This window comes from Podarcis filfolensis (genome assembly GCF_964270895.1).
Source record: "Podarcis filfolensis genome assembly, chromosome: 1".
In the NCBI taxonomy this organism is placed as follows: domain Eukaryota; kingdom Metazoa; phylum Chordata; class Lepidosauria; order Squamata; family Lacertidae; genus Podarcis; species Podarcis filfolensis.
The window spans coordinates 2,580,629-2,598,864 of NC_139604.1; the positions used below are offsets into that span (position 1 = coordinate 2,580,629).

The 18,236-nt window shown below is 40.2% G+C and overlaps 1 protein-coding gene across 3 annotated transcripts in view; it reads left to right on the forward strand.

Annotated features, from left to right (window-relative positions):
- The window catches only part of SPAG16 (sperm associated antigen 16), a 388,339-nt gene that overhangs the window by 61,450 nt on the left and 308,653 nt on the right, over window positions 1-18,236 (forward strand). For all 3 annotated transcript variants that reach the window (XR_014551824.1, XM_083629671.1, XM_083629672.1), the window contains exon 10: window positions 474-604. Coding sequence is in view for 2 of the 3 variants with exons in the window: in XM_083629671.1 (XP_083485797.1) it covers window positions 474-604 (131 nt within the window). In the remaining variant the exon portion in view is untranslated. The remainder of the gene's footprint in view (window positions 1-473; window positions 605-18,236) is intronic.

The window sequence follows — 18,236 nt, forward strand, 5'->3', positions numbered from 1 at the left end:
TCTCCAGGGGTGATAGTAGTTTGAGAGGAACTTGTATGTTCTTTATCTTTTTTAAATGAAATCACTATTTAACAATGTAGAGTGACAATTTTGCAAACATTATTGAGTTTCGAAACCCTCTAATCCTCTCTTTTTATTGCTTAAGGTATACTATATAAGGTCAAATTCTCTCCTGACATTGTTAAATTACAATCAATTTTTAATAAAGCCTATTTAGCCTGGTTAATTAGAGTTAATAGTAAATTTTCTAGCCTGCTGACTTATCTTTAGAAAATATTTGACCACATTGTTCAATGAAATTGACTCCACATGTATTTCTTACTTATGTGAATCTCATTATGTAAGAAAAAAGCATTGGTTCCAGCTTGTTGTGTTTACCATCTCTGGTTAAATTGTAAATACAAATATTGTTCAGAACCTATATAAGCACTGAGGGTTACTTATATGCTTGCTTTTTTGTGTATTTGTTCTAGGATTCAGAGTTTCCTGAAGATATTCAAGTGAATCCCTACCTTGCTCGTGCAAAAGAATGTTTGCGCCCTCTAAAGTCTGGAATATATAGGTTGAGCAACACCTTGAAAGTACATGATCTGGCAGTGAGCTGGTAGGAACTACCTTCTAAAATTGCTTATTTATGTGTTTGATTTTTTAAACTAACATAGAGAATAATTAACTTTTAATGCTAGTTGCCAAATACTTACTTGTAACAATGCAACCATTTCTATATGCAGTGAAATAAAAGAAATGGATGGGTAGGGACCCCGTGAATAAATGGTACAGCGGGAGGTGAAAATGACCATGGAGAATGTAGGTTCTATGAGGCCCTTTTGTGTAGAGGTATTTCCCCTTGCATCTGAAATAACCCCCACTCCCAAATATTATATGCATTTATTTCTTTTGATATACACAGACACACACACACATATGCCAGCTAGTCAGCAAGAGATTTAGAGTGATCTCTGACACTGGCCCTATTGAGAGTGGCTGCCAGACTTTGACTCTCTGCACTTTTCTAGAGGAAAAACATCCTGGGCCTGAAGGCAGCTCAGACAAAAGCTGCTTCTGGAAATGTTACAAGATTTGAAATCAAATTCTGATTCTGATTCTAAAAATTTGGAAACCCCCAAAATGCAAAGATAATATGAGCGAAGGAGTTGTGGTTCTCAGGAAATGGGTAGCAAAAATAATTTCATTTGGAAACAGAGACTTAGTGCTACTGTTTTGATTGCTTGAAGGTTGAAAGGCAGAAGGGCTTTCTATATAAGGTTGTTAGAGAGAAAGCAAAGAGGAGCTTTTGTTTCTTTAGCTATGGATATCTGCAACTAGTTCAAAAAGCAGAAGACAGCTAGTGAGCTGCAGACGCATAGTGAAGATATGAGTTCTTCAGCAATCATGCAAGTAGCACCAAATGTGTCTGCTTTAAAAGAGGCAGAAAATATCCAGCAATAGACAGGGGCAGGGCACCAGAACATCCCAACTGAAAATACTGAGGAAGCTACCGGTACTGTCCAGCCTGAACAACAGGAAAAGCTGAATATGGCAAACTACACATCCAAAGCAACTTCTCCATCAGATGTGTTAAAACACAATGCTGGACCCCTACAGAAAGTTATAATAATTATTATTTTTTCAAATTTCTCTTTCATCCTTAGATCTCAAGGTGGTTTACAGCATAAAAATACAAGATAAAAACACAAAATACATAATACAAAACAAAACAATAGCCCCCTCCACCTCCCTCCCACAAACACATTTGAAAGGATATAGGATACCTGGTTGAAAAGGAATGTTTTTGCCTGGTGCCTAAAGGTGCATAATAAAGGCGCCAGCTGACACCAACTATTGCTAACTTGGACAGCTGCTCCAGAAGGATACCATGGCTGATGGTATTGAAAGCCCGTGAGAGGTCAAGGAGAGATAACAGGGACACATTTCCCCTGTTTTCCTCTGACACGTGTCACCATAAAGGGAACCCAAAGCAGTTTCTATGCCAAACCCAGGCCTAAACCCCAATTGAAATGACACAAGTACTATATCACAACTCAAGCAACACCAAGATAAGATAGCTTTTGTACCAGTTGTTGTGCACCTCTTGCACATCAGCTTTTATTGTTTGTCTTGTGATCTTAAGCAAAAATTCTTAAATGCTAGAGCCACTCACCCAAGCTCTGCAGTTTGTGAAATTAGATGTAAGGGAACTTAGTGAGAAGACCTTTAGCTCAGTAAAAGAGATATGCACAGAACTGGCAGATGACATGGATGTAGAGCTTTAAGCAGCTAGAGAAACCACACAGCTAGTAATACTAATCACCATCACCATCACATATACAAATAAAGTTGTTGAACTTTTTTTTTACAAAAATGCCCCCCAAAAGTGCTTGACTTGCCTAAGATCCAGGACAAAGCTCTGCCTTTCATAACTCCCCCCCCCCATGTCAATTCTGCCTTTGAAATCTAGGCTATGATGGCAGCCCTAACAAATAGTTATCTCAATTCTCCTGGGTGCAGAGCGTCAGTAAGGGTTACTAAAATAACATAACCTTGGCTTTCTTGACTTCCTTGTCTCAGCTCTCAACACTTCTATGCACAAAAACATGCCATTTTGTGGGGAAGTCAGATTCAGTATCTTTGAGACCTTGGTGTGTTTAAGTTTCTCAGCCTTCTGGTAGAATCAGGGTCTGGGAACTTTGATTTATCCACTCTTTTTGATCTTATTAAAACCTTAACTATTAGAATTTTGCTTCAAAGGTAAGCAAAAGTTTAATTCAAGAAATGCAGTTTGCTATAAAGAACCTGTCAGGTGTTTTGTTATACTGAGTTAGAATTTTTACAGTTAGGTTTAACAAAGCACTAAAATGCAGATACTTGTTTTTCCTTTAAAACACTGTTTCTACAGATCAGCAAGTCCTACAGATTTTCAAGATGCTCTAAGCAGCATGATAGCTGATATATAATTGCATTTTGAATTCACAGGATCATTCTTTGCAATTCTATGAATATATCAATGTGTTTTCATGTAAGAAGACAGTTGAAGTGTGTGTATATCTGCCCGGAGTGACTTAATAATGTGGGATTGCATTGTTACCTCTTGCAGTAAAGACGTAACAATAAAATATATGACACCTTTTGTTATTCCAAATGACTCCCTGGACAGCAGGATAATACATGCTTTTTAAAGACCACAAAATAATTTATTTCTCCTCTGATCTTTTTTATCTGTCAGAAAATCAGTGTTTGTGAGTTTAGAGTCCTTACCTTCTATATTTTATTTTGCATTTCTGCTTACATTTCATGTGAAATGTTGGCGGTGAATTCCTGGAGTAGCACATGTTTCCATTTTACTTCAGCTCATATGAGCTTTTTCCAGGAACTCTGGAAGCATGTTCATTTATTAATGCTATGTCACATAACATTGGAGCAGTTAATTAAAGTTGTGTGGTGATACAATTTTATTGAAATGTTTCTTTTCTGTGAAATAGAGCTCATAAACAAACAAACAAACAATTTAAATTAAATTAAATTAAAACCCTAAGAAGAACCTTGATGAGTCATTAGATTGAAGGTCCAATAATTTATTGTTTTCATTTATGAAATGATTTTATATAGCTGACGATAATGAAGTCCACCTAGTGCAGCAAACTATTTCTCCACAGTGGTTAACAGGATGTCAGAACATGAAGAAAACTTCATAAGCCTTTCACAGTTTTTACCCCTAGCAACAGGTATTTAGTGGTATTTTGCCTCTGAATATGGAGACTCCAGTTGTTTTCCATGGTTAATAACTGCTCATAACCCTCTCCTCTATGATTTGTCCAGTACCCTCTTAAAGCCATCTGAGCTAGCGACCATTACTAGATCTTGTAACAGTGGATTCCATGAAGTAATTCTGCCTTGTTGAGAAAGTGTCTTGTTTTGACTTTCCTAAATCTACTGCAAACAATTGAACTGGATGATCTTTAGTTCCATTAATATAGGAGAGAGCAAAATCTCTTTCCACATTATGCATTTCCCACTAAAACTCTGTAATGTAGTGTGTTTTTTTCTAAATTTAAAAGTCCGATACAGTTGATGCTGCCACAGTTTGAAAATAACTAAATGTTCAAAATGGGGGGGGCACTAGGGGCGCATTGGAAGATGGCCGACAATAACATCTCTCCGACCCACGCGAGGTAATTAAGAGGCTGTGATGGGAGTAAGCAGCCTCCCGCCCCCCCAAGTGAGTGGGGGGGACTGCCCTTGCCTGCTGTGCCCAATACAACCACCAAATTTGAGGGGGTGGGGACACTAGGCAGAAAGCCCTTGTGTGGACTTCGGATCTCCTGGACGCTGTCTCTGATTTGCGCCTCTAGCTGCAGCAACTTCAAAAGAAACAATTAGGAGGAAGCTAATGCACATATTTCAAGGAAGAAGGGGGAGTAAAGACTGCTAATTGAAGAGATCTCTGAGAAAGAAGACGGGTTGGATAAACAGGAATATATCATGAGAAGACACACCAAGGCTCGGTATGTCGGCAACGGGACTGGATGGGGGGGGACTTTCCTTTTTTTCCCCTATGTGATTAACCAAGAATCCCCCCCCCACAAGTCAGAAATGCCGCTTAAATGACCTAAGCTGATGATTTAAGACTGTGTGGAGATAATTTTCTAACCAAAAGCATGTTTTAAGGAGGTCGTGGAAAGTATAAGAACTTTGGGATGACGCAGTAAAAAACAGTGTCGCCATTTTGGCAAGTTCTGTAGAAAGACTTATGTCTGGGAGGAGGAATGGATCTGTTTTCATATTGTGGGCGAGCCTCCTCAGAGGGACTAAAGAAGGCGACAGATTTGCGAAGTTTAATGATGGAAAGAGTGCTTTTATTTATGGAAGTGATGATATATGGAAACCATCTCGATATGGTGATTGGACAAACGGAAAAATTCACACAGGATTATAATTGGTGTTTACCTGCTTAAGGAGATTATCAGAAGAGATCATAAAGAAAAAAGAAAAATATATGAATAAGATGAGATGTGGGAACAGCAAGAGAGGTCTGGATAGAATTATGAACATTATTTGGACAGATTTGTGGATATTAACGCAGCAGCAAGAAGATGATTGGAATCCCCTTCGGAACTTGAAATATGGGTCCCCCTAACAAAAAATTTAAAATTCGGCTTTGTAATTCGGAATTTATGTGATGTGATTTGATTTGATTTGATTGGTTGGTTAATAAAAATTATTTTTTTTTAAAAAATGTTTAAAATAGGAATTTTCTCAGTTTGGAATAGTAGTGCGAATCAGCCATCTTTTTGCTGAAACTCTAAAATTGAAATTGTTTATTGCATTTGTTAGTCACTTTATACAAAACAAATGTCTCACAGATGTATTACGAGCTTAGGTGCCAATTTTCCATTCAGCAGACTAGGCAGCATCAGTGCATGGGGAGAATTGGTTTGTCCTTCTCAAATAAACCTGTCCTTGATTGCTGAAATTTGCTTCACATTTTCAAATCATAATGTATTTTTATAGCAATCGCTAGTCTGGTACTGTGTGTATTTGTTGGGGTGAGGAGTGAAGCATTTCATTCATGCTTGAAACCTAGGTTTCCCTGGTATGTACCACAAAGCTTCTTATGTGTTTCATGATTTTTTAAAATTTTTATTTATTATAATTATTTATATCTTGCCTATCCAGATAGAAATCCTGTTAAGGCAACTTGCAAGTAGCATTCAATTACACAGGTTAAGAACACAGTAACCAATATTAACGTATTTAAGCACAGGGTTTTAGGTGGTCTTTGCTTGCTGCCCTCTGGAATTCTCTCTTTGATAGTGGGCTGTGGGTGGTGGGGTGGTGGTGAAAAGATATAAAAGCCTCTTGGACTGCTCAGAGCTTGAGGCTTTGGTCCAGGATTGTTTAATTCAAGTAAATTCTTATCACATTGCTAATATTATTTTCCTTTTCAGGTTCCACATTATCATTGCTTTTCTTTCCTGGGTTGTTTCAGCTTAACCAATTGTTTTTTCTTACCTCTTGACCTTGCTATGGCTACTAGTGGTTGCTGTATTTGGAGCCAGGAAGGAATTTACCTGTAGACAAATTGGCCGGTCAGGATGTTTTGCCTTCCCCATGGCAAAATGTCACAACTTTGGGTGGTTAAGGCATTGGGTGGACTCCTAGTCTTTGAGCGTTGGGTGAAGTGTTGTATTATCCAGTATGGAATCAGCGGTGTTTTCAGGGTTCCCCGTTAAAGGGGTCTCAATGGGTGTCCCTATCCAGAAGCTTGTGTGGTGCAGATGGTCCACAGGGCTTCCAGTGGTGGCCTTAGGATGGCTACCTCAGTAGACCGATGTCTTGGGGAGGCCATAATCCGTGGCATGACCCTTAAGCAGTTCTATCCCTCCAGTAGGAGGTTGGAATGGATATACACCCAATGCCTGAGCCAATGTTCAACCTACACCTCTAATCAATAAACCTGTGGCTATTTTTAAATCTCAGACAGTTGTTGACTTGTGTTTGTACTCTCTCACTTCACCATAGAATGAGAGCAGGAGATAGGCTGGGGAGGTACTGTGACTGGGATCACAAAGCTCTAGCTGTGTTTGCAGTCTCACCTGTATGTGTGCGTCTCTTCTGATCCCACATTTTATTATAAGTAAGAGGTTATTTCTGTTTATAGTATTCTTAGTTGTTATGCAGAAATACCAGAATGTGGAAGAAATATAGATTTTAGAAGTTCCACAGGTTGACCAAACACTTGTGTGATTACAAGACCGTATTCTCCAGTTTAGGAATGTCAACTTTAAAAAATGACAGAACAACAAACACAACCTAAACAGGAAGCAAGCGAATTCCTTTGGGTTTGCCTGAAACTAATTTTCTTGAGCACATTTCACCTGCTGGATATTTCCCAATAGAATGCTTTTCTAGTTTGTCATCTTGAGAATGTCATTCTTAAACCTTTGAATAATCTCCCTAGAGATTATGGCTTGAATGGTCTAAGCATCCTAGGAAAGTAAGTGAGAGAATTTTTTTTATTCATCTTGTGGATAATTTATCAACCTTTTTTGAATTAGAAATCTGCCATACAAAATAATAATAATAATAATAATAATAATAATAATAATAATAATAATAATAATAATAATTTATTTATACCCCGCCCATCTGGCTGGGCTTCCCCAGCCACTCTGGGTGGCTTCCAACCAAATATTAAAATACAGTAATACATCAAACATTAAAAGCTGCCTTCAGATGTCTTCTAAAAGTTTGGTAGTTGTTGTTGTCTTTGACATCTGGTGGGAGGGCGTTCCACAGGGCGGGCGCCACTGCTGAGAAGGTCTGGTTCCCTGTAACTTGGCTTCTCGCAGTGAGGGAACCGCCGGAAGGCCCTCGGAGCTGGACCTCAGTGTCCGGGCAAAATGATGGGGCTGGAGACGCCACATATGTGGATGCCACATATTCCTTGTATAGGTGTCAGAGCTTGCCACTTTTAAAATACATAGATACTTTTTAAAGCATATTTTAACAATAAATTAAAGCTGGAAAATAACTCTCCTTCTTAAAACTTGTTATCTTAAAATCTAAGCTGTAGAAGAATTTAGGGGTTGTAATGTTTGCCTTGTATGACTAAGCCAGGAAAGTCTTGGTTAAGTTACACCACATTGTTTCTTCTTTTTCTTTTTTTCTTCTAGTAACACGGTCGAGGCTCGGGTCTTTTGTACATGCTAATCAATAGGATATTTCCTAGTAAATAGAAATAGCATAAAGGCTTAAACTGAATAGTAAACAGGCAGCTTCATGTTCACAGAGGAATCCAGGATGGACCTGGGTTATTTAGCGATGCTTTTGACAAAGAATGTTTCATAGAAATACATCAGGGACAGAAAACTTTTTGCCATAAGAAGGCAATTTTTTGTATTGACAGAGCTCCTTTAAAGGCTGAGAGCAGAGTGAATTAGAGCTGTTTGTGAACTGCAAAATCAAACCAGACCTTCCTTGCAGTAGTTTGCTCTCACGTAGTCTGTACTGCTGCTGGTTTTAACTCTTAAGAGGAATGCATGCTTAATGCTGTATGATTTGTGTTTCCCCTCCCCCATCTTTTTACTTTTCAGTTTTGCAAATTGCCAGAGGCTAAGTGAGTCTCAGTAGACGTTCTAGAATATGTAAATGACTGCAAGCAACAGCTACTTCCCCCAGGGTACTCCATTTGCTTTTAGAGCTGCAATTCTATACATATTTACGTGGGAGGAAGGGCCCTTGAATTTACCAGCCCTTACTCGTGAATAGGATCGCACTACACGTGTACCCTATTCAAAAATAGATTTAGTAAATGTAACATATTACAAACACAGTTCTCAATTAAGCATCCTCATTTATCATATTTTAAATAGTTTATTAATCCTTTATGGGCTACCAGAAGGAATGTGGAACTGTTACCTTTAGATTCTGTTGGACTCCCAATTCCCATCTGCCTCAGTCAGCATGGCCAGTGGTGATAGAAGTTGTAGTCCCATGATGGGGGGGGGGGGCACAAGTTGCACCTCCCTGAATGTTGGCTAGGCCTAATGGAAGCTTTAGTGCAAAACACCTAGAGAACACCAACTTGGGGAAGCCTGATCTAAAGGTGCCCTGAAAATTCTTGAAAATGTTGGGCTGTGTTTGTTCTTCACTGAAACTCCCTATCAGCAGTGCATTGAAATTTCGTTGCTGCTTTTAGAAGAAAAAACTGCCACAACTTGCTCCTGGGTCAAAAGTATTGTCCCACACCAGCCCAATCTCCAAGTGTTGTGTGATTATAGGGGTCTAGGCGCCTTATCCAGGATTCATGTTTCCTTTGGAAATGAGGCACAGCAGAGACTGTGGTGTCTTTATGATATATGGTTTATTTACCATACATACAACCTGAGCCTACAATGGAGGGGTTCACAGCATTTACGCTCTGAGAGGTTATTGCTTCTCTCATAGCCAAAGCCTTGGATACCAGCAGAAATGAGCCATAGCCTCTGTGGCTCTGCTCTAGCTTGCTGCCTTTAACAGACTGCAACTACTTTTACCTAGCCCACATCATCCCCAACTGCAATCCTAAAACAAACTGCTCTCCTCAAAGACTTTTGTCTTTCTAGCTCAGTTGGTTAGAGCATGGTGCTGATAATACCAAGGTTGCAGGTTCGATCCCCTGATGGGATAGCTGCATACTGTATTCCTGCATTGCAGGGGTGTTGGACTAGATAATCCTCAGGGTCCCTTCCAACTCAACAATCCTATGATTTTATGAGAGAGGGGACCCTCTAATTTGCCGTCTTGCACAGATCCATTCCCTTTGTCCCCCCAACAAATCTTTAGTGGGCCATTACCAGGCTAGCTCCTGACTTGAATTTTAACATACTAATTCCAGAGTCTGGCACCCAGGAATTAGAAGGAGGGTCCAGGAATTGGAAAGGGAGTCCAGGCACTCCACAAACTCATAACACTATACTGCAAACCTGTTCAGAGTTGCATTGCTTAGCTTCTGTTGGCTTGAGGTTTATGGAGATTGTGTGCAGGATTGCAGCCATTCTTTGGAATTGGGGTCAGTGAGGTCACGGGTGAGGGCTACTCAATACATTACATTGTTATAGAAATTTAAAGTGCGTATCTAAAAATATAACAACAAGCATCCCACATGCTTTGACACTTGTGTCTCCTACCAGTGCATTCTGTGGAGCCAAGATTGGCTGCACCTTAGAGTGTATACTCAGTGGCAAACCTGAGTGTTCTGCTGTACAATGAGAAACAGCTCACAGTCTCACATTTCTTATTCCTTGGCACATCACATAAAATGAGAATTCATTTTTAATTACAGTTGTCATAAGAGATGCTCAGCAATGACTAATCAGCCTTACACCATGGTGCACCTAAGAGTTCCATTTTACTGCTAACATAACTAATGCCCTTTGAACTTTATTTGATGGGAAGGAGCATGGAATCCTAGTAGTGCAGCAGAGCTTGTGGCTCAGATGATACTGAATTATGGAAGCAACCAGTTATGTTCTCCTTTATTGGTAAAGATCTCAGGTATAGACTGTTGACAGTCCTCTTCTTTTTTTTTAAGTCAGCCCATTAGCAGTTGTTTGACAGAAGGTGAATGCAGTAAGCCTTTTGAAGATGTCTGGGATTCCAAGTAGTATTCTACCAAGAAAGGTCATACTCTCTTTATTAACAAACCCCCAAAATTTGAGTCAAACAGTCACTCCAGTGCTGATGGATCTACTACTCAAAAAAGTTTGCTCAAATTAAGACAAAACTTACTACTACTATTCTTCCCATCTAACTGGGTTGCCCTAGCCACTCTGGGCAGCTTCCAACAGAATATTAAAAACACGACCAAACATCAATCATTAAAAACTTCCCTAAACAGGGCTGCCTTCATATGTCTTCTAAAAGGCAGATAGTTGTTTATTTCCTTGACATCTGATGGGAGGGCATTCCGGCAAAGCTGGGTTTTTCACACAGGCACCATAGTATGCCTGAGCAGCATGTCCCCTACATCCCCCCTCCAAACAAGAGTGCCCCAGGTTCACCAGCTGCAGCTCACCAGAAAAGAATCATTGCTGCCTTTTAGAAAGGTGACATGGGTGTGTGTGTGTGTGTGTGTGTGTGTGTGTGTCCATCTGTCAGTCAAAGGAGGGGCTAGAAATGGTAAGAAACAGTTAAACTTCAACTCTGCAATGAGTTCACTTAGAGTTTTCTTCTTACTTGGGAGTAAATCTCATTGCATCTTGAAGATGTATAGGATCATAGTTGCAGCCACGGGAAGATGACCTCTAGGAGGAAAAGGTTGGGTGGATGAAAACTTCACCAATAAGAATTGGGGTGGGTGAAGGGGTGAAAAACTGAGGGCAGACAATGGATGAAGTGGAAACACGTGAGACCGTGATGATGTGTACCAGGATTTGCAAAATTAAACTTGAAATGCAGCAAGAAAAAACAGCCTCACTGTGTTTTAAGCCTCTAATGTGTACAAATCTCACTGGCTGTCCTGAGCTCTTCTTTCCTGCACAGCACTCCTGAAAATATGGTGGCACTTTTTCATTTAAAAGGGTCAATCCAGTTCCATTTTTTATATTTTAAAAATACATATTTACCAAAAAAAAAGAAGTAAATTGTTTATAATGTAACTTCAGACAAAAGAAGTCTCTTTCTGCATTTTGGAATTATTAAATGATGCTAACAAAATGTTACCAGAGTGAGTGCAACATGCTGTTTAGTTTCAGATCAAATAATATTTGTAAATTAACGTTTAACCACAGCTAGATAGATAATGCTTGCCATTTCTAATCTACCCTGTGTATGCATGTGTCAGCACTTGCTTTTAGAAATCTTGCTCTGGTCAAAGTCTTTACAAGGTTGTGAGCATCTTCGTGGTTTGCATATTCTTAATCATGCAAGTTAATGGACTGCAGCACAGAAACCACCGTTTTCTATCTCTCTCCAGGCTATTTGCAGCCAGGGCAGCTTCAGCAGTGAAATGAAACCAAAACCTGCACACATGATTCTATGTGCACCATGTCCGTAAAATAGACTAATATACACCCTACTTTAAAGTTCCTCATAATACCAATTGAATTCTTATCATTTTTGGCTGGCAATTTAAAAACAAACAAACAAATAACTAAAGATAATTCATTCTATATTGGTAGATTATGTTTATGATTTTATATGAGTTGATGGCTGAATTTAGTACAAAATAAAGATATGCTTGGAAGTCCTGGTTGACCGGCTGAAGTAAAATTCAGAGACCCTAGTGGTTATGCTGGTGGCTGAGTGGGACTGCACCAGGCAACCCCACTGCACCCAGTAAAAGAGGCATGAAGTCAAGGATGGTTTTTGGATCTCTCATTTTCCATGAAGCAGACATCATGACCCAGATAGTTACCTACTGGTAATTGACCAGCTGTGCCTTTACCTCAAAGGATATGAAAAGTATCCTCAGGCTCTGTGATACCTTGGTTTAGTTGCTATAATCCACTCTATTTTTTAAAAAAATAATATTTATTACTTTTAAACCTTACAAAAAAGAAGAAAAGAGAAAAAGAAGAAGCAAAAGAAAGAAAATACAATACAATACAATATATAAACAATACACAACGCCACATTAACACATTAAACTAAACAAAACAAAGCAATTTAAAAACATACATCATACCATTTCAATGCCCTATCTTACATTCCCTCGTTTCATCGACCTCCTCTCACCTCCCTTTTTGTATTCCACTTCTGTTAATTGTTTCAGCAATTCCTTTTCATCTTTCTCTATTTTCTGTCATATAATTTTCTTAACTTATTTTAACCTTATTTTCCATTAATACTATAATACTTATTTGTGCTTAACTCCTTATAACATTTCTACTAAAGCCATATAATTTCATTCCAACATTTTTCTAACACTCATTAATTTTACAGTATTTCTATAAATAAACTTTAAACTTTTTCCAATCTTCTTCCACCGTCTCTTCTCCCTGGTCTTGGATTCTGCCAGTCCTTTCCGTCAATTCCATATGGTCCATCAACCTGGTGATCTTCTGTCCGAGGCTCTTAACTCTTTTCCAAATCCCTTCTGCAGGTCTTCTTCATATTTATACATGCACTTTACTTTGTCTTCTGCTGATCTTGTTCTTAATTTCCTTCCTTTGATGCCGAAGAGTAGATCTCGGGGAAGCTCCAACTTAGCAATGTTTTTATTCCTTCTCGACAGATCAGCCAAATCTCCGTAATTAAAACTAAAATCCAAAAGATATTTCAGTACGTGTTTCAAAATCCCTCCAAATCTGAAGGTCCCCACAACTCCAATCTCCTCCTGACCCAAGTCCAGGTCCCAAAGGTCAGTACATCCCTGCATGGGGGGATCTATCCAACTTTCCTTCTCCAGTCCAAGCAGGGCTCCAATCCTCAAAATCTGACTTTCTCTAAATTCAGTCATAGAAGGCAACAACTTATATTCATCAAATTGCCTGTGTAAGGCTGGGGCTCTCTCCCTCTCCACTTGTATTACTTTAGGTTCAACAACAACAACTTTCTCCCTCGCCTTCTCCACAATTTGCCATGTCAAAGTAGATTCCTGTATCGATTCCTGAATAGTTTCTGTACAGATGTTCACTTTTTGTCCCAAATTAGTCACTTTTTGTCCCAAGTTATCAATTTTGATAGTCATCACATCCGTCTTCTTATGGAGCTGTTCCAATGAATCACTTATCTTGCATAATGCAATCACTAAGGCTTCTTCTGTCGACATTCTTACTGATCCAAGGTCAATCCCTGGTTCTCACGGTTTTTTATCTTGCAGCTGGAGATTCCCCCAGCTCAACTCTTGTAACAGTTTCAAAGGCTCCCCCTAGAGGGAAACATTTTCTATTTGTATCAATCCTTTTAAGCACGGTTCAAGCGATAAAATTAGTTTCAATTTTCAGTTACTTTTACTCCTTTTTAAACGCAGAAGGAAACAATGGAAACAATGTATTTCTCTTATTTAACTATCTGTCAACAAACATTTTATTCACAGTCAATGAACTTTCCCAAAACGTCAGACTTACTAGCAGCCCATTTCCAGGTTCAGAGCGGTGGTAATTTAACTTTCTTCACTCTCTCTCCTGCAGGCTTACGTATTCCAAAACTTCCCCCCTCTTCTCCTGCCTCCAAGGGGGGTTTAATGATTTTAGCCGATGGAAGTTTAACCCTTTACAGAGGACATTCCAAGACTTTAGCTTGCAGCCTCTTTGCTTCAGTCTATTTACAAAAGGGGAAGGCGGACTTCCTGTTTGAAACCTCCCCGTTTCGGTGCCAAATTGAGACGTTTAAAAATCCAATTTTCCATTCTACTCACGGGTAGTTGTTTTAAGATCAAATTGTCCACAGGAAAAAGTCAGCGCTCTCCGGCAACAGCCATGCGGCTTCGCTCCGTGAAAGAAGCAGTCAATTCGAAGTACCGCGCCGCTCACCCCACGTCGCTCCGGATCCCCGAAACCGGGTTTCCCCGCAAGTAGGGGAGGCGCAAAAGGTGCCAGCCGAATCCCACATTCACAGGCTTCTCCCGCATGTGATTTTTAGTGGGTCCCCGCCTTCGCCGTGGCGGCCAGACCCTGATTTCCACGAAGCAAATTCCTCCCGATCAGAGGAAGTCAGCCATTGCTGGAGGCGCCAACCCGGAAGCTCGCTATAATCCACTCTATTACCAATATGATAATAGCTGTCTATGCAAGTTGTTTTTATGTCCAATTCAAGGTACTGGTTTTAACTTCTAAAGCCCTATGCAGCTAGATTATTTTAAAGACTATATGTTTCACTAATAGCATTTCCTCTAGTTGAAATTTGGAATGAAGTGGGTGGGAGCTTTGCTTAGAGTCTTAAGCAGAGGCGGAGAAAGGTGGGGGCGGTCCGCCTCAGGTGGCATCCCTGAGGGGGGGTGACATTGCCGTGGGCGGCGCTGGCCCTGGGACGCTCTCTGATGCTGGCGCACCCCCCTAGGATGTTCCTCGCTACCGGCGCACCCCCATGGGCGGCTAGCCACATCCCCACAGGTTGCTCCAGGTGCCAGACCAGCTAGCTCCATCTCTTGTGTTAAGCAGGGACATTTCAGTGGGCAAAGTGAAATGAAGATATATCCAGAGAAGAGGTTTCATAGACTCATATCCTGGAATCTGTTGCCTATAGAGACTTATTCCACCTAACCCTGGAGATATTTAGAACTCAGGCATTTAATTGACAGAGTATAGCCACCTGCACATCAAAGGGGTAGTGGGGCTGCAGTCTTGGCCCTTTCTGTGAGGTTGCCAGGATTCTCCTGGCCATATCTTTGATGTCCATATATTGGGTGTAAACATCTCAATTGTATGTAAAGCTCGTGCATGTAGTTAACCAGGAGTTGAAACACTATACATGATTTCAGCTCCTGAAGAAGCCTATGGTGCCTAGGTTTTCTTCCTTCATGTGTCCATGCTTATTATGTAGACATCAAGGGCAGAGACGAGGAAGCTTTGCACCACCGCTGATGCTTGATCTCATGAGCCTCCTTTCATACATAAACCATGTGAAGTGGCCTTATTATCTTTTAGATACCTCTATCATCCCTGTTTTATGTCTCAAACTATTATCCCATGGTGACAATTTTTTTTGGGGGTATGTTTTTTTAAGTATAGCCTGATGTTTTGTATGTCTCCTGTTATGGGTGTCTGATTGGAACTTGTTTGTGTGTGTGTACCTGCCACATACATCTTGTCCCAAACACATACACCCCTAGAGAGAAGCGAGATATTTTCTGAGAGATGAACTGAGCACTGTTTTGGGACAGAGCCTGACTATTGTTTCAGTAACCCAAAAATGTAGATCCACACCAGACTTAAGCAAAGCTTTCTTTTATTGCAAGAAAAGAGATGACTGGAGAGACACAAAATTATTGGATGCATGGCAGCATTAATTTTTATCCTAGTATATTCATACTTCTAAACTAAAGAGATAAAAGCTATCTACTGCTATAAGAAATAACAGGTGGCATAAATCTCCTATAGAAGTGCAAATGTTTAGTAGCTTCGTCTATTTAAGACTTAAAATAGTTACGTCAAGTGCTTTGGGAATTGTGCTCTCCATTACTCATGTTCCTGTCTGGGGACACTTCCCCCATATACCCTGTTTCTTTTAATTCCTTGCATACTTTGCTGTCATGCCTTCTTTTCCCTCCCTTGGTATCCAGTTCTCTGGCCGTTTCCCCAAACCTTACTGTTCAGCAACCACAACTTTTAACTCTGTCACCACTTAGTGAAACTCCAGGAGTAGAAGAGTAAGTCAGTGGCACATATACTACTAGAAAATGGTATCTGCTGAACAAATTGGCATTCCATTCTAAATATTGCTGTCTGTCACGTTGAGCTGCAGCCATAGAACCATTTGTCTGGCATTGTTTCATTGACTTTTAGGTACTTTAGGTCAATGAAATGACAGTCCTTGGAAGACAATGGAGACTCAAAAATGTTGCAGAAGACTACAGCTGAAATAAATTAGTTCTTCCATTAAGTCTTATCTACTTTACCTACTTCCAATGTATTTATAATCATTTGGCGGAAGTGTATACCACACAAGTGAATTACGTTATCTAAATGGGCAAATGTACCATGCATCAACTTAAAGGGTTGTCCATTTACCTATTAAAATATTCAGGACCCATTAAAGATGTCAGGTAGTGAATAATAAGGGGACCCAATCTAAATTGTTTCATTGTAACTTATAATATGAGTTATGTAACTGGATGCTTTTCAGTTCATTTAGATTAGTTAATGTGTCTGAACAATTTTGTACTGAATTGATTCTTTAGAAGTGAATTTTACATCTCAGTTCATTCTGTTTTATCTTTCTCCACAGAATTCTGTTTTACCTTTCCCCACAGAATAACTTTTAATTAAGAAAACTTAAAATAGCTATCATCTCTCTTATTTATTTTTGAGACATCTGTTATTCATGTTACAAGGAAGAGTTCTTGCATTTAAAGAAAAAGCAAATAACACAATGTAAAGACTTCAACAAGCATGACTGATAAATTGTAAATGCAAACTACTATTGTTTCCCCATGTATTAGAGGCGAAGCATTTTCAGCACTGGGGTCCAACCTAATGCTGTTTCCTGTGCTAGAGTGCTATTTTGTGTTTTTTGAATGAAATGTGGAGTTCATAGAAGAGCAGCCCCCACAAGTTAAAAGTATTTGCTAAAGAAATACTAATAATAATTTAGGAGAATTAGTTGCTGTTGCATAGCACGAGCGTTGTATCCCACACTTCATCATCTATATATCTAGTTTACATTTTCAAAACTTTTCACTGAGCTCCTGAAGTACTTTATATATTACTTAGTATATTACAATGCAGCTCTGTCAATAGCCACATTTTAACATGTGCATGTTTAAAAGCTTGTCCTTTGGGAATGTGCTTTTTAATGAAGATTGCTAGCAAATGCAATATTAGAAGATGGTTGATCTAAACGGCCTCGGTCCTGTATACCTGAAGGAGCGTCTCCACCCCCATCGTTCTGCCCGGACACTGAGGTCCAGCGCCGAGGGCCTTCTGGCGGTTCCCTCATTGCGAGAAGTGAGGCTACAGGGAACCAGACAGAGGGCCTTCTCGGTAGTGGTGCCCACCCTGTGGAATGCCCTCCCTTCAGATGTGAAGGAAATAAGCAGCTATCTTATCTTTAAAAGACATCTGAAGGCAGCCCTGTTCAGGGAAGTTTTTAATATTTACTGCTGTACTGTTTTTAACATTTGATTGGGAGCCGCCCAGAGTGGCTGGGGAAACTCAGCCAGATTAATAGTAATAATAATAATAATAATAATAATAATAATAATAAAAAAGATGAAACTCAGTGGGAATAAATATGTTGTCGAAGCCTATTTGGAATATAAATGAGCTTCAAATTCTAAAATCTCTGCTGTTGTTTGGTGGGATTTAGGAGCATTATTAGTATATTCTATGAAAGCAAATTATAACATTTATTTACTGGACACTCTTAACACTTTTATATTAACCACATTCAATTTTTGCTAACTGGGCAGCCTGTAGTTTGCATTATTATGTTCAACTATATCTGAAGAGCCACTTTTAAAGTATGCCCAATGGTGATTCTAGGCAGGTAGGAGTGGGGCAAGGCATGTGGAAGTCTTTAGTCCTTTGAAATTAGCCTCTCCCTGCCTCATGTTTCTAGGATCCTGCTCCTAGTAGGCCCTTCTTGTGGGGTCTTATTTGTCTCCAAGCATGTGATGTGAAGGGCTGTGACTAACAACACTTGGTTGTTGTATGGCCCACACAATATTTAAGTGATCTTATAGGCAGGGCTGTCTTTACCTGGGGGTGCAAGGGGTGCGGGGCACCTGGGCGCCGAATTCTGGGGTGTGCGAGGTGCCCGCTGCTGAAGCCACCTAAGGTGAAGGTGGCGGGCGAGAGGACAGAGGAGCAAGCGAGCAAGCAGAGGATGAGGCAGCCTTTGGCACGCCTGAGGTGGTGGCGCAGGGAAGCGTGCACAGGTGCTGCGGGGTTGCTGCCACCACCCTGCTCCCTGCCAAGCAGCCATCACCGGGCGCATCATGTGGCACCCTCTTGCCATAGCAACAACTTGACGTAGCTGCAGAGAGAGTGCGAGGCCCGGCTGGCTGTGTGTGCGGGAGATGGTGGGCAGTGGGAAGGAGGGGGAAGCAGCAGCAGCAGCTTTGGGTTTCTCACGGCATCCTCCCCTTAGCAGCA